Source organism: Ixodes scapularis, unplaced genomic scaffold (genome assembly GCF_016920785.2).
Source record: "Ixodes scapularis isolate PalLabHiFi unplaced genomic scaffold, ASM1692078v2 PGA_scaffold4__175_contigs__length_147842914, whole genome shotgun sequence".
NCBI classification, from domain to species: Eukaryota; Metazoa; Arthropoda; class Arachnida; order Ixodida; family Ixodidae; genus Ixodes; species Ixodes scapularis.
This window is the reverse complement of record NW_024609879.1, coordinates 141,376,848-141,393,428: the sequence shown is the minus strand read 5'-3', so window position 1 is coordinate 141,393,428 and position 16,581 is coordinate 141,376,848. Positions and strand designations below refer to the sequence as shown.

Sequence of the window (16,581 nt, the reverse complement as noted above, 5' to 3'; positions counted from 1 at the left end):
ATTATATCTGATTGTTGGGATAAGAGATGCTGAGTATGACTGCTTCGAAAGAATCACGTTCCAAAAGGGCATACCTACGAGTTTTTGGGGGAGTGCGCCTCCGGCAGGAACCTGCAGCGTGCAACTTATATGGCTTAAAATCAAGCACATTTGGTGTGGCGCACGACGCGTTTAACGCCGATTCTTCTGCATTTTCGAGTACCCGGGATGAGCGCTGCATGATTACCGCCGGACGACGCAGGCATTACGTGGCATCAAAAGCTTGATAAGTTGCTCGTCACCGGTGACAAGAACGACCGAGGCAAGGCGACACCCGCTTTTTGCGCTCCTCATCGATATAGGTTAGCGAGCTTCAAGGGGTTACGGAAGTCTGTTCCTCGCACGGTGAAGCTATTATCGCTCTATCGGACAGTCCTCGTTGATAAGCTGCTAGGTGCCTGATTGGAGCATGTAACGATTCTTTTGTTGCTGTCTTTTCCGGACTGGTCTTCAAAAGCCAGCAGCAGACGACGGTGTGGCGCAAACCAACGGTGTGCTAACTACACGGTTAACGCCGATTCTTCTGCACTTTCTAGGTAAGAATTTGCTTGATTTGTTTCGCTTTCATTTGTTTCACGCCTCGCTGGACTGTCTCATTACCCGAAATGTCGACGGTTCATTGCGTTACCTGTTTGATGTCGATTCCAGACAGGATAGCCAAAGTTTGAAGTGTGCTGAGTGCAGGAAGATATTAGGGAAATGCGTGGGGGTAACAAAGACTGTACTTAAAACATGGTCTAGCGAAAACCTGAGCATCTGGCTTGGCGTAACTTGCAAATCCCTCAAATGTCAGCAGGCAGCACCTTCGGCCACGTACTCTCAGGATATTGGTCAACGTAGCACAAGCGAAAGCTCGGGAGAACCAAATGTAGCACTCTTGATGAAGCATATTTTGGGCATGAGTACCAAATTGACACAAGTTCTAGATCGAATGAATAATTTCGAGGAGTCAATGGAGGAGCAGTCAAGAAAACATGACGGAATAATGGTGAAGTTGACTAACCACGAAAAAACAGTAGAAGGAATAAAACATTCTTTAGCAATAATGGGCAAGGACTATCGTAAACTTCTGGAGAAGGTTACCGTGCAGGAAAGGGAGTTAAAAGAGCTAAAGAAAAAATCCACAGAACTTGAAAGACAAGTTACGAAAAAAAGACACGGAGACCTCCGTTACATCAAAACAAATGAAACGCGTTACCGTTACCGTTAAAAAGTAATGCCCGTTACTTTTGCGTTATTCGATGAAATTATAATATAGCAGGTTTTATTCTTTTGACGTTAGAGGCACGCATAAGCACCATGTTTAAAGAAACACATTGTCTATCGAGAAAAAGTATATACCATATCTTTCTTACACTTTCACGTAAATACTCAAAAGAAAAATGCAAAAAAAAACTCCAATATTTGGAGGCTTGGTAGCTAGAGGCATGAAAAAAAATGAAAGTGTGATTTGTTTAAGTCTTGTGAAGAACATATAACGAGCAACGTAACTACCTTACAGATTACTTCAAATAAGTATCGTAAGTACGTTACCCGTTACTGTTTTTAGAAGAATAAAGAGTACGTCACAACGTTACCGGAAAAAGTAACTGTTTACAGATTACGCCGTTACTTGTGACTTGTTACAGACAACACTGCTTCCAACTGTATATGTATTCCGTAACAGTGCCGACCAGATGTGTACAGCCGAAGAAAAGTTTACTTGGGGAAATATTTAGACGCGAAAAGACATGAGTTTGCTGTCTTCAAAAACACAACTGCAACTCTTCTTTATTTCTTTTTCTTTGTAGTTACGGTTACATTTTGTGGTGGATAGTTCTCAGATACCCAAGACTACAGTACTTGGTGGTCACACGGCAGTCATTTTAGTGCTCAAATCAGGGGGATAACCATGCAATATTTTCTTTCGCTTATTTTCTGTGCTCTGATATTTTTAATCTTAAATTCCCGTAAAATCACTTTAAAAAGTGTGTCTTCTAAAAGGCCTGAAAGTGTTGCTTACATAATCCGTGTAGGTAGCTAGAAATACCTACCAGTCTCGTTGTTATTATATACTTGTATATACTTATTTTTGTATTGATGCTGTCTTATATAAACGTTTTCCAGAAATGAAACTGCATATACTCAACATCAAACGTGATTAATTACGCATACGCAGTTCACGTAACAAAAATACGTACAAGAAAAAAAATACAGCCAGGCAAAATAAACAGTGAAAAATATACGTATATCGAAAATATGACCAACGAAAATTAAATACACCTCAGAGGTGTAAATAAGGTAGGAAATTCACACTTTTAGAATTGTAAATGTAGCTTGATGAGACCGCTAGAAGAAAAATGCCTCAAAGATCACCCTAGGATCGTTCGCGATAAGTGAACAGTGACTACCCCCCCCCCCCCCCCGCCTCTCTCGCTCCTTTACTTCTGAAGAATGATGCAGCATATCGTCGCAAACGGTGGCGGCCGAGTTCAAGCTGTGAAAGGATGGGAGGCCGGAACGATGCGTAAGAGCGGTAAGAAGATAATGCCTTTAACGCGAGAATCTCGCTTTAAAGGCCTCATCTCCTTCTAAAGTCCCTTGACACTTCTTCTTACAAGTAACTACAACCAACCAGAACCAATACAAATGCCAAAGCACATTCCACTACAACAAAATGGCGTCATTAAGTTCAGTCGTCTGCTGTGGCGCACAGCAGACTGCGCCGCCATTCGCTTCCTAGAAGCTGCGCCGTCACGCAGTCGGCGCTTCAGAGAATGTCGCTACTTGTTGGAAGCTCTTCTCCAGGAACTTTATCACCTTCAAGGTTGATACGCCACGTGGCGTGAGAACCTGAAACTAGGCCGCCATGTCCCAGAAATCTGGCCATTTGTGAGGATCCGGGGAGGTGCGCAAGCATGTTACTGCCATCACTTCTTCGCACATTGTAGGCAAAAAAAAATCGCTCTTTTTAGGATTGAGTAAAGGCCCGTCGCAAACACGTTCCAGACACTGTAGTCACACCATAGAAAACAAGTCACGTGACGTCAGGCACCGCAAAACCGGATGAAGCTGCGGGACAGATGGCACGATACAGGGGAGACAAACGAGGACGGGTTGCACTCGAAAGACGGTTCCCGCAGGTGTTTCTCTGCATTGCGCCGATGTCGGGTGGAAATCGTCAGTTAAAACGACATCTGGCAGTGACACAGAGAAGGGGGTAGAAGAAAGCGCTCACGGTAGGTGCAGCTTATGTGTCGAAATGCACTTCTGTGCCACGGACCTTTCTATGGACTTCTACGCTATAGACTTCTATGACATGGAACTCTTCCGTGCCATGAAACCGCCGCCACACTGCTCACACATCATGCAAAGAGACACAGTCTCTCGCTGCAGACACAACGACAGAATTACTTGCGGACACGCCTCGAAGCATGAAGCGTGTTTGCGTCGGAGTTGCGTCGGACTGAAGTTGTCGCCGATATGACCGTGTGTTCGCGTATCAGTGGTGTAACAACAACACGAGATGACGTAAAAGTGTCGGGCATTGATGCCGCTGGTCGGGGGTCGGGCCGTGATTGGAGGGGGCGGGGTGTCGAAGGTTGACATTCAGCTTTACATTAAAAAGTTTAAGACCACTTGAGGGATTAGGCCTAATCGATCGACGTGCGGATAGTCATGTTGTATCGCTGGTCTGAACCGTAGCTCCTATCGTACAGTGGCCAATGTGACTGTCGGTTGTCTCCTCCCCGAGAGCGAGTGCGCTCTGGGGAAAAGACTGAACAATATGAAAATATCGCGGAAAATACGTATATTTATAGTTTGGAATTTTAGCATTAAGTAAAAATAGTAGGTAAAATCGAAAACATAAAAAAGCTATCCTTTATTTTGTTGTTCAAATATACAATACGGTTCCCGAAGAAACTTCCCTCCAAGTGGCGCGCTGGGATGAGCGCGAGAAGTTTTCGAGCTCGCCATGGCGTAGCTCCACAGGTTTTTTTAGCTACCTCAACTAACTATATGTTCTGACTCCCCGGCCTTTGCGCTTTCCGGTATGCTATTTAGTATCGCGAAATTCATATTAGTTATTCTGAAATCGACAAATAAATATAATGCAAAAACCAACATTCAAATATACCCGCACTTTTCAGTGCCGTGACGAGGCTTGCCAGTCGAGCAAGCAGTTTTTAAAATATAATATGCTATACTTTGTTTCAGCTTCAGTCCGAGCGCGGCCGATGTTATGAGCCGAAGGGCCAACCAAACAGCGAAAGAGGCACAACGTCATGGCGTGCTCTCTGCAGTTGATAGGACCAGCCGGTATTCGCCGCTTCTCTGTGCGTTCTCCTCCGCCGGCTAGTCAAGCGCAGAGAGCACGCCATGACGCTGCGCTTTTTGCGTTGTTTCATTCGCCCTTCGGCTCGTAACATCAGCCGCGCTCGGACCTAAGGTGAAATGAAGTATAGTCATTTGTTGCGTGCTGGAGTGCGGGGACTGGAGCGAGCTTCCAAGGCATTCATTTGACACCATGAAACTGCTTCGAATCAGTTGGGAACAAATTCTACAGTCCAAAGAGTGAACCCCTGCACTTCCAATGACGTCACTCTTTCGTTGTTGCCAGTAGAAACTTTCAGCTTGAAAAAAAAAAAAAAAAAAAAAAAGCACGGTGAGGACCGAAACTGCAAATGCAATAACTTTGCGAAAAAACGATATTTTGACCTACTATTTGGGATACTATATTAGTGATGTTTGTTGGTGAGTTTAGCGACATTTCGAGCAAATCGGAGACAATGAAAAAACCTGTGGAGTACCCCTTTAACACCTGCCGCGAGTCGGCTCTTAATGCATTCAAGTTGATCGAAAAGCGATTTCTCTGCCCGTGAAGCATCACTTCCCGCTGAGTGAATATCCGCTCTCCAGAGATCAATTGAAGGCGACAATTGCAGCCGTGCGCGAACAGCTCAAATAGAAAAGAAACACTATATTAAAAATACTGGCTACGACGGGCCGTGCGGGGAAGAAAACATAGGGCTTGGAATCGCATTGAAGCGGCTTGATTTATTGGCTTTCAAATAATTACGGCATGAGCGTTTGCTTTTTACTAAGAGATTCATCCTAGATACTTGTATTTACTAGCTCTCTCAACCGTAATATTCTGTATCTTCAGCCTCTCAACTCCATCGTTGTCATACGCAGACACGTCAATGGGGACGTGACTGCGTATCACCGGAGCGGGCCTCTACTCCCAAGAGGTATCGGGTTTTCGCTGCGTCATGCTGCAATGTGTGCTTGCGTTGTGCTTGCATCCGTCCCGCATTTCGAAGCCGTCGGCACGCAATATGGGGCTTATCATTCCTTTTTTGCCAAGTTGCAACGAGACTGGGTATGACCGCATGCTCTCGCTCTGCCGGCGCTGCCTGGCTGTTGCTGGCTAAAACGACCAAGTGGAATGGACCTTTTTCCAGTAAGGAGTGCCTCCTGACGGTTTCGCCGCCTACTACAAATGGAGGGCAACCGGACTCGCCTTCTCCCATAGGAACAGATTAGTGTCGCAAGAAAACAGTGCCCCCCCAAAAATGGCGAAAGGGCGGTCAAGGTCAAGGAAAAAGGGTGTGCGCGTGCGCAGACGCTTACTGGAAAAAGGTCCATTCGCTGTGAGTTTTCCGGCGCTTCGTCCTAACCTTAATTTGTTGTTCCTCTCACTTAAAAGACCCTTTGTATACCCTAAAACTATTAATTAGGTTGGGATGTGGAACAATGCTGGTCGAAGCGCGAAGAGGGTGGGATGGGGACAGTGGGGGCTTTTGGCATGCGGGGAATAGGGTAACTGAAGGCGGGGTTTTCGAAACGTGGGGCTAATGACGCGGGGCTTTTGCGAGAAAGATTCTGTACGCAGGGCAATCGTGCTACATCCCTCGAAACATGTATTGGACACGAGGGCTGCGTCATATATCGGCGAGAACTCGGATCTAATAAAACGCCTCGTGCCCAAGAAATGGTGGTCGTTGCCTGATGGAGTTTTTAAAGGGGCCTACCATTAAACCGATCCGTTTCTCTTTTCAGGTTAAAACAGAGAGGTTCATCTCTCGACGCTATTTTGACGGGACACATAAACAAGCGACATGAGCAGCGAGAAAATCAGGGAACAGTATCTTCGGGACTTCGAGCCCAGGGAATATCCGGGGGCCATGAGAGCGCTTACCGGCGTCCACCCGTTTTTCCAGAGGGAGCTTCACTCCATTTTCAATTCTCGTGAGTATACGTGTAAAGATATCGCCGCAAACGAAAAAAGGCTCGTGACGAGCGTACACTGAAAATAAGAGTGGTTTAATCGGCACACTTGTGCCAGAAACGAAAAAAAAATATATAAGCGTCGAAACAGGAGCAGAGAACGTGGCGGCGTCAGCGGTGGGACAGGTGGCTGGAGCAAGAAGGAATCAACAGTGCCGCGATGGCCTCGGTATCTCGAATATTCTGGGACAAATATTTGAGATACTGAGGGCAATAGATAAGAAGCTTATCTATTTCCCTCAGTATCTCAAATATTTGGCCTAGAATATTCGAGATACCGAGGGCAAAACTGACTCGGCACGGTCATTCTGGCCTTTTTTTATCTCTTGAAAAACTTTTGAGGGAAAGCAAGGCTGGGGAGGGAGGAAGCAGACGAAACGCTGAAGAGTGGAGGAGGAGGTTTCCTTCTTTCTTTTCTAGCATTTCCTATACTTCCTCCTCCCCAAACTTTCTTTTCCTCCAAAACATTTTTTTTTACCTGTAGTGCCTCCTCCTCGGTCATGCACGCGGCAATATTTAACTTCATCCCCAAAATCCGATTGACGCCAAAGATCCAGATTCATTTAAACTGTAATGAAAAACAACGCAAATTTTACAATTCCACCAGAGCTTCTGCACTCCAATAAATCTTAAGCAACTCCTTTCCGGCGAAGCAGAGAGGAGAGCCAATCACTGCAATACCTCGGAAGGAGAATAACCAGTGGTGAGGGTCATACGACTTGCAAAAACTAAAAGGTCGGAGTTTTTGTAGCGCAAAATGGTTGGGCCGCAAGGTAATGCGCGCGCCGCAGTCAAATTCAAACTACGCGTTTCTTGAGTGGTAATCGAAGGCAGTGGCGGATTCGGAAGGGCGGAGGGGATCCAGATGTTCTCGCACATCTCTTGTAGAAATTTAGGGCGGTGAAAGGAAGGGGCGGGGGGAGGTTCTAAAACATCTGCTATGTTGACCTCCTCACACCCTTTTCCCCCCCACCCCCTGGAAGCCCCCCCACTCCCTTCCCCCTGAGTTTTTCACGGAAATGGTCGCAAATATTGGACAAAGTCCGGTCGCCACAGAGTAGCTGTACTCTCGCTGACGAGCTGTGTAAAACAACACATTTATAAGGCACTTATTTGTGTCGGTCTTATAGCCGCCACTATTAGCCCCGAGAAGTTCGCGTGGCGCCCCCTTACGGCAAACCGGGGTGACGTCACGGCGAGGAGAGACCTTTTCCCCGGCTCGCCCCGCTTGCCCTGTGGAGGCTGTGACGACGCCAGCTGTCGGCGCGCTCGTTTCTATTTATTTTTTTTTTTTGGCGTGTTTTTCGTTAGAAGTGTACATTTTTTTTGTGCCTTTATTGAGGTATGGCCTCTAGCTACATGCGAAACTTCAACCAACATTTTAAGCATGGTTGACAGGGCAGGCAACGCATGAATCGCAGCTGGTATATGAAAATAAAGAAATATGGCCACAATCGCAGGAGCATCACTATGGATTTACATCTCGCACAATCAATGCTGCTGATGGTCTGAATGAATTGGCAGGTTATGTATACTATTTTTTGTTTTGTATTTCCGTTTTTAAACAAGATCGCCGAAGCAGAAAAGCTGCATGCTGCTCGGGCAACATGCTAAATACAGTCTGGGCCATGGGGAGAGAACCACAAGTAAGGCAGTCCAAGTGCGGGGGCAAAGTAAAAAAAAATAAGGAATATTTATTATATACATTGCTCGCATTCGACCTTTGCTGGATTCCGATAGTACTTCAATGGACTACACGGGTGATATCCGTGGACTCGTTTATATCAACCCTCAAGTAATGTATAACAAACGTAAGCGAACGTGTCTAGCTCGTTATTAGTCCGTTAAGCCCTAAAATTGAGATTTTACTTAAATCGAATCGTCCTGAAGCTAAAATACCAGAACCTCTTCTCATGCAGACTGTCGCCCTACATGGGTTCCACATTTTTGTGCTACTAGTGCTGCAACTACCACTGGACAGACGTTTGAATGATTGCTTTTACTCCTGTTTTCCTCTGTTGTCAGAGAGTCCAGCTGTAGGGAGTTTGGAGGCTGAGGAAGCTTTTTAAGACCTGCTGCAGTGTCTCTTTTAATTGGAAATGACAATTCAGACTAAACGGTGTATTTTCCGAATACCCAAGGCTGGAATAAAAATGTCAGGAAAAAGTTTAAACATTCCAAATTACGGCTTTATTGCTGTGCATATTTTGGGCAGTTCAATACATATCATACAGGCAACTGGGGCAGTTCGGCCGTTTTTGCTGCTACCCTACAAACTAATTTCCGGTAATTGTGCATCTTCTAAAAAATGTGCCTGCATACGTGTATAAACTATATAATTAATTTACGAAGAAGCTACATTTATGTAAAACAACCCTGTTTCATGAGCACTTCAAAGATAATCAAACACAGGGCCTTTAAAACATCTGCGAACCACCGTATGCAGAGCGGCAGCGCAAAGTCGGAGTCCCGAGCTAATTTGCCGACCACCCAAAGGCCCATGATATAAATGCCACTTCAAATGCCTTGAAAGCGGGATGTAATATCGTCCTAAATCATGAACATGCAAGGGACAGAATTCCAGCGTCTGAAACAGTTGCGCCACCGCTCCACCGATCCTTCCCAAAATTGCCTTGTGTCGTGTGGACGGGCTGGGAGGTTCATCGGCGGAATTGCCTCCGCCGATAGCTTTCGGGATTTGTAACCCCATATTAAAGGTAAAGGGGACAAGTAGGCATATAAAATGTACAGAAGCACGTCAATATCGGCCAAACTCAACGTCTCGTATGCCGGGTAAACGAAGTCCAGCTCCTCGAAGAGCTTGCGGCACACAACGCCAAACCAGGAAACCGGTGCTGTGGGAAGCGAGCCGATGCAAAATCGCGGAGCGGAGTCCTTCCCCTGACGTCACGGTACGCCTCACCCAATCAGGGCGCGGCGACCGCAGCGACGCTTGTGTTCGCTCTCGGGGCTAATAGGTGACATTCACTTGACGTCACTCGCTAGGTTCGCTGGCATCGCCCACCACGGTCGCCATCTTCGAGGTCTCTTGCTATCGCGAATGCCATCTGGCCGGACCTTTTGAGCGTGGTTTAGCAGTATTTTACAACTTTAAAAGGTCTTTTTGATCGAAACTAGGGGTTATTCTTATACTTTGGTGCTTTTGAAGCGCCGTGGGAGTATTTTTTGTGTGTTTTAGTTCGTTTTTGTCGCTATCGGACTCGTTTACCGCGGCCGCGTTGCTCCCTCGGCTCCATGAAGCGCTCCGTGTTGCCCGCCGTGCCGACGGCGGTAGCTCTTGCAAGAACTAATTTTTCTACTTTGATGCTTTTGTAGCACGGTGTGATTACTCTTTGTTTTGTTTTGCTAGTTTCTTTATTGTTTTTCTCTAGCGGATTTTCTGTACTACGGCCGTGTAACCGTGTTGCTCCATCGCCGCTGTGTCGTACATACGTCGTGCCTTCTGTGTTCGTTCCTGTGCAGAAACATACCGTGCGGCTCACAGAGTGCGCAGCTTATGAAAAATGCGGCGCATTTTTCATTAGCCCAAGCGATTTAAAAACCGCATGTTAGCGATTTGGCGAGCGGGAAGACAAGCGACGGCGACCCGCTTCGCTGCCGCTGGGTCATTCGCGCGACGAGGCAAACCGCGTGAAAGCGACGGGAGCACACGACCAAGGCGATGAGCGCTAAGTTTTCTAGAAATCCCAAAACCGAGCTATGCGACGAGTGACAGTGAAGGGTGAACCGCATGTAAGCGATTTAGCGAGCGATGGCGACAGCGACGGGAGTCGGCGACGAGCGACGGAGAGTTCTCGCGGTCGGTCGTCGCGTCGCTCGGTTTTTGGATTTCTAGAAAGGGTCGCTTATCGCCTTGGTCGCTTGCTCCCGTCGCTTTCATGCGGTTTGCCACGTCGGGCGAGTGACCGAGCGATAGCGAAGCGGGTCGTCGTCGCTTGTCTCGTCGCTGTCGCTCGTCTCGTCCCGTCGCTGTCGCTCGTCTCGTCCCGTCGCTGTCGCTCGTCTCGTCCCGTCGCTCGTCAAATTGCTTCCATGCGGTTCAGCCTTTACACGGTACTTGGCGGCAACAAAGAAAACGGCCCGGCCCCGAGACCAACTTTTCCTCTCTCTTCTGTTCTACGAAGCTTCAACGATATGAAATTAGCACACACTAGCAGCGGACGACCGCGTCCCGAGACCTCGAAGATGGCGGATCGACGGTGGCGCTCCCTGGCAAAATCGAACCTGCAGGCTCCGTGAATACCACCTATACTCCAGTCGGAGAAATGGTCTCGAAAGGCGATAGCGCATTTTCACATGACGACATGCCACTTTTTTTTTTTTTTTTTTTTTCAAATTTGGTGAATGTATTTTGAGGTCGGGGGGTGTACAGTACAAGAACATGCTCAAAGAATTTTCTTCAAGTAAAGTACAAGTTTTGTTTTATAAACCTACTTAAAGTAGTACATTAAGTACCATGTACTTAATATAGTTTCCGACACCGCTTGTTTATAATTTTTTTATGTCAAAACGGTGGAGCAATTACTAAGGTCTCTCGAACGGTTTTCGAATCTTGGAAGCCCTACATAGCCCGAATTTAAGGAGGAAAGACAACGCAAAGCGGTCACCTTTGTGTTGCCCTTTGTGTTGCCCTTTGTGTGGCCCTACCGGAGCACCAGGTGAGCTTCAGTGGGGGGGGGGGGGGGGGGGGGGGGGGGGTGCTGCGTTCTGTTGCCTCCTTTGATTGAGGATGCAGTATGTACACCTCCTGTAGCGGACAAGAGTTGCTACGTTGGGGGAAAGCGAGGACAAGCCCTTTCTTCGAATGTGTCAAGACTCCTTTAGCTTCAGGACACAACGAAGCGCCAGTCTTCGGCTCTAAAGGCTGGTTCACACAGCCTCGGTTCCTTACGTTACGTTACGTATAGCTTACGTACAAGCCACTGGAATATCTGTGCTTCATATCAAGCGTGGCTACCAATTCAAGGAGATCGCCTGGCACGCGACATTCGTGACACGAATGTCTCAGTGACTTCGACGTAACGTAAGAAAACGGTGCTGTGTGAAAAGTTGAACCGAGCTGAATTCCTTACGTTACGTTACGGCGAGCTTTGTGTCCTTGGTTGCCACGGTAACTCACCGTCCCAGCTCGTTGTCACCGAACCCTTCGCGTTTAGAATGTCGCGTGCCAGGCTACCTCCTGGAATAGGTAACCACGCCTAATACGAAGCACAGATTTCCCGGCGACTTGGACATAAGCTTTCGCAGCGTAACGTAACGTAAGAAAACGGGTCTATGTGAACCAGCCTTCATCCCGCAGTTACTCGGCCTCACTTGCGAAGTGTCTGTCTGCTTCCCGCTCCTTGAAGCAGAGTTGTTGGAGGGGGGGGGGGGGGTTGTGAAAACTTTAGTGGGCTTTGGACCTTCCAGTCCACCTCCCCCACCCCACTGCCTAAGGTACATGCTTCCCCGTCTTTGCAAATATTAGCTCATCTTTCAGGATCTTATCTCTTTTTTGCAGGATCGCTAATAAGCAAACCTAGCACTAAAATTAAAGTAATTCGTTATTTGAGTACAAGTTCCTCGAAAAAGCTAATTGAAGTAAACTACTAATTACCGAAATAAAATGCAATTTAATGCCAACTCCTTCCTCTTTCTACAGCGGTGTCTGACTCCTGGCGAACACTTCTGGATATTGGGTGTGGACCCAATGTCGGCAACGTCTTCCCGGCGTCAAGAAAGATCCGAAGCATTGTTTTAAGTGACCTGCTTCCCAGAAGTCGACAGGAGGTAGAGAAGTGGATCCAGAAAGCAGATGACGCCATGAACTGGTCCTTCATAAGCGAACCATTGGCCATCTTGGAAGGGTGCATGTAAGAAGGAGCTTTCATAGAACCGTATATTAGCCGCTAACCCTTTAATGGTTGCATACTTTGAAAGTGTCCATGCAAATCATACAATTTTGCGTTTTTGCAACTATTGGTATTGAGTTGAGATCCAGGATTTTTTTCTTTGCTTTCAAAAATGTAGTTCATTAATTACAGAATGTCCACTACAGCAGACAGCATGCATAGGGGCTTTTGATACATAATCATAACTTTCAAAAAAAAAAAAAAACTTATCGTTTTTCTTTTTCGGTGGTGGAGACTGGGGTCCCGTGTCGCGATCCTCTTCATCACTGTCATCACTTTGGCTGGCATGTTCCCAGCAATCATCACACCTGAATTGATCATCCTCTATGGGATAATCGATGTCATCATCCCCGCTCTCTAAAAGATCATCATCACTTCCTGACGGCAGTCCGTCTTCAAGTACGACACTGATTTCTGAGTCAGGGGAATATCTTATGAAGTATCGATGGCTGCTTCTCTCTAAGGTGATTTGGTAGCAGATCATTTTTCTTTAAAACAAAAATTACAAAATATAGTTTTTTTTCTCGGAATATGTGGAATTATGGCGCATTATTCATTGCAACAGAAAATTGGGTCATTCCAGTATATTTAAAGCGCGGCTGGCCAAATACAATTTGTGCATAGCTCATGGCCCCATAATGCTGCTGCTCATGATGTCCACCAGAGTGGACAAGCCACAAATAGATCACCTACTGAAGAATGAAGACTTATTTGACACTCATATTTATAAAGATTACACCTCAAGACTTACTCGAAGGCATGAAAACGCTTAACAGGGGAGTACTAAGATTTTGCAACAGTTTACGACGCTTTTGCCAGGATGCTCGTGCTTTACCTGGAAATTCTGGAAGCTGGTATCTTGGATGCTGAATACGTCCACACCAGTAGAATTGTGGCGCCATCTATGAGTAGCAATCGCACACACATATGTCCACTGAAGTGGACACCATGCGTACGGGTATTATGTCGCCTGGCAATTTATTTAAAACAAATATTTAACTTTGTCCACTGCACTGGCCACTATACAACAAAGGGTTTTCACATGCCGCTCGCTGTTTTTGATGGCGTTGCTTACTGGAAAAAAAAGGGGGGGGGGGGGGGGGGGGGGAAGGTGCGATCGGTAATTAAGTGTGTTAGGGTGCGATCGGTAACCAAGTGTGTTAACTCACCATAGCTTAGATCACGTGAAATGAAAGCTTGCGCCCGCAGAACCCAGGGATGACCCTGGCCTTAATTCCCACTCCTATCCGTTTAGATGTGAATGGGCATCGTACAGGGGTGCGGCCGTGTATCACTATAGGGTGTGATGCATACTAACGACACCAGGCTAGCGGTGGTACTGCACTTGCTAAATTTCTTATTCACAGCGTAAACCTGTCGCGTCAAATTCGGTTTGGCTTTTATGTCCCCCGTGTTTTTACTGCATTTTTAGTTCCGGTAGAGGCAGCTTTCATAGTATTCATTTCACACCATCAAACACGTAATCCGCTGGGAACGAGCCGTACAACCCAAATAGCAGCGTTTAAAAAGTCAAGTTCTTTCTTTCGGAAAGTTTTAGTTTAGACAAATTTTTTGGATTACTTTTTAGAGATGGACGTACACTTCGCGCTTTCCACTTTTGGCCGCCTCCTCCTTTCCCGTATCCTCTCCACTTATTGCCTTGCCCAACTTAGCTCCCCTCGCACTCACGAGGGGGGAGCGCTAAGAAGATTATCATCCATGCAGAAATCCTAGGGGGTACGTCGGCCTTTAAGCCGTTTCTATTGGTGTATTAAAGGGATTTCGAAGCAAATCAGCTGCTATAAAATTTTATCTGGAGCTCCCCTTTAATGACAGCGCAAAGAGGTATTTGCCGGCTGTTTTATGCCCCGCACTGCATTATACTCGGTTACAAAGTTTCCGTGGCGATGCAGGCAAAGGCGCGCTTGAGAGATGATCAAAGCTACGCAGGCGAACTCTCCCTGTCTTCGAGAATGTTACAGAACGTCGCTTCCGAGTATAGTAAAAGCTGGTTCACACCTTTGCGTTTGACTGTGTTTGACCGCGCTACGACCGCATGTGATGCGACTTTGCGACGACAAACTACACTGGCAGGTGGCGCCATCTCTCAGATAGCCCTGAAAACCTTTCGATTTTCGTCTGCCTAGATCGAGGTTTTCGCAGCATTTGCATGAGCAAAGCTATGCACTATCTATAGGAATTGATTTCTTATAACGCTGTCAGAATTATTTTGAACTCCTTGGGAAATAAGCATACGTAAAATGCACGCAGATGTGAAGTGTTCCAGCATTACCCGATAGATGGCACCAGTGTGTTATCTCGTCGTTAACCGTCCCAATCGAGCCCCGGGCCACCTGTAGACACCGCATCTGGAATCGCGTGGCCAAAAGCACAGAACGACAAGAAACCGCCTTCGAACTCACACAAGGTTGTCGACTCCTATGACAATAAAGACTCTCCAGACAAGAACTATAACAAAGAAAGCAGGTCATAGACTCGCTCCTCGACTACGCCAGGTCAACAAGGCGGACACAACACAACGCCCCATCCAACCTCCCATTTCCCGTCCCCTCCAGATAAGGGGGCCGTGAAGCTATCTTCTATTTCCTTTCCTCTCAATCAAACGCCGGCCATAGGACGCGACTTCGTCCACACTTCGTATATCACTCCTCGCGGAATATACGCAGAGGTGTAGAGAAGTCGAAAAGCGACATTTCGTCTGCTACAGGACCATCGACGGCATCATCTGCTACATAATTAAAAATGCCGTTTCGCGTCCTGGAATAAAACCAATAATGTAGCATGCAGAGATTTTTTTAGGGAATTTTCGGCCTAGATTTAGGCAAAAAGGGAAAAGGGGATCTCGAGATTGCAGGAAATTTCAATAATTGGGGAGGGAATTTGGAAAAAAACGTTTAAAAGGAAGAAATATTGAGAAAATAAATTCTTGTGGTAAACTTCCGTTCATGTTGACGTGGTCGAGGCAAAGCACACCCCACTGTGGCTGGCTATGGTGGTGTTCTGTTCGAGTAACGGCCACTATGGGTGGTACGCCGGCAAAGGCAAACACTTTCGTTGATCGTTGCTTCCTGGTCAGGTGTTCTGGATTTCACGAGTGCTGACCATGGAATTGGATAACAGCGCCGGACAGTCCGATCCAAAACGGACAAGATCAAGAAGGAAAAGTTACGTCAAGTCATTTCGCTCCGATTGGTTCAGCTTGCCAGAATTCAAGGGATGGCTAGAGGAGCGCACCACTACTGAAGCCAAGTGCAAAGCCTGCGGGGCGATCATCAAGTGCGGGAAATGTTACGTTTACAAGCACAGCAGAACGGCTAAGCATCAAGCAGCTGCAAAAGCCGTCAATGATACCGCTTCGGTAACTAAGCTTTTCCATAAAGTCTGCGCTGACAACGAACCCGTGAACATTGCAGAGGTCAAAATGGCAGCCTTTTTTTGCAGCGCACAACGTTGTATTCGAAACAGTGGACCATCTGAAGGCAGGTTCACACTCTTGTGACCTCTTAGAACTGGGTGCCTTGAAACCTCTTACAACGAGAGGACACACTGGCGCCATCTATTGGGTATCCGTGTAAACTTGGCGGTCCGGATATTTTCTATTTCTCTCGCGCATTATCCTTTCTTTTTTGGCTCAAAAAAACTTTTGCCAACTTTATAAACGAGCCTTTCTTATAGGTATTACGCACAATTGACCTCGGAAATCCCACAAAACCTTCGCTCTTGTGAGATACAGTTCCCGGGTCACCGTATAGATGGTGCCAGAATGCCAGTGTGTTCCCTCGTCCTAAGAAACTTTAAGAGGTTTCACCAGATCTCGTCTCTCTCGGTCGTACTCGGTTGCAGGAGTGTGAAGGATGTCCAGCAACTTGGCGAGGAAAGCGTCGAGCTTGAAGCCCACATAATCACACGAAAAAAAAACAATCTCGGAAAGACGTGTAGCAGTCGGATCAGTGTAGCCAGAAGGTAGGCGTTTTTCGTCGAAGCATAATCATTACTATATTATAAAGAACGTTGAGCGTCATTTATTTCATTTATTTTTGGTAATTAGTTCTTAATAGGACAAAGCATAAAAATTGCGCAATGTTTGCACACAAAGTATTTCTAAAATTTTACTTTTGCGAACTACTTTGTGATGCGTACGTACGCTCTTTTATAAGTGGTGAACCGTCCCCGGGCTTCGGCTGCGCTCGGAGCCAAGCAGAAACGAAGTATAGTATTAAGCGGTCGTAGTTGATCAGTCAAACGCATCTCTGTGAACCAGCATTTTGTGGATAGGCGAGCATGTTGTTTTCTATGCCCCTCCTTCGTTTTCGTAGAATTTCGAGTTCATACAAGATTG

At 46.6% G+C, this 16,581-nt stretch overlaps 1 protein-coding gene across 2 annotated transcripts in view; it reads left to right on the top strand.

Annotated features, from left to right (window-relative positions):
- The first annotated feature begins 369 nt into the window (after positions 1-369).
- The window catches only part of LOC8039136 (nicotinamide N-methyltransferase), a 40,462-nt gene continuing 24,250 nt past the window's right edge, over positions 370-16,581 (top strand). Inside the window, exons 1-3 of one of the 2 annotated variants that reach the window (XM_029984730.4) lie at positions 370-575; positions 6,082-6,270; positions 11,972-12,182. In XM_029984730.4, the coding sequence (XP_029840590.3) occupies positions 6,141-6,270; positions 11,972-12,182 (341 nt within the window). In that variant the 5' untranslated portion in view covers positions 370-575; positions 6,082-6,140. The remainder of the gene's footprint in view (positions 576-6,081; positions 6,271-11,971; positions 12,183-16,581) is intronic. The other variant, XM_040502538.2, reaches the window with a different exon arrangement.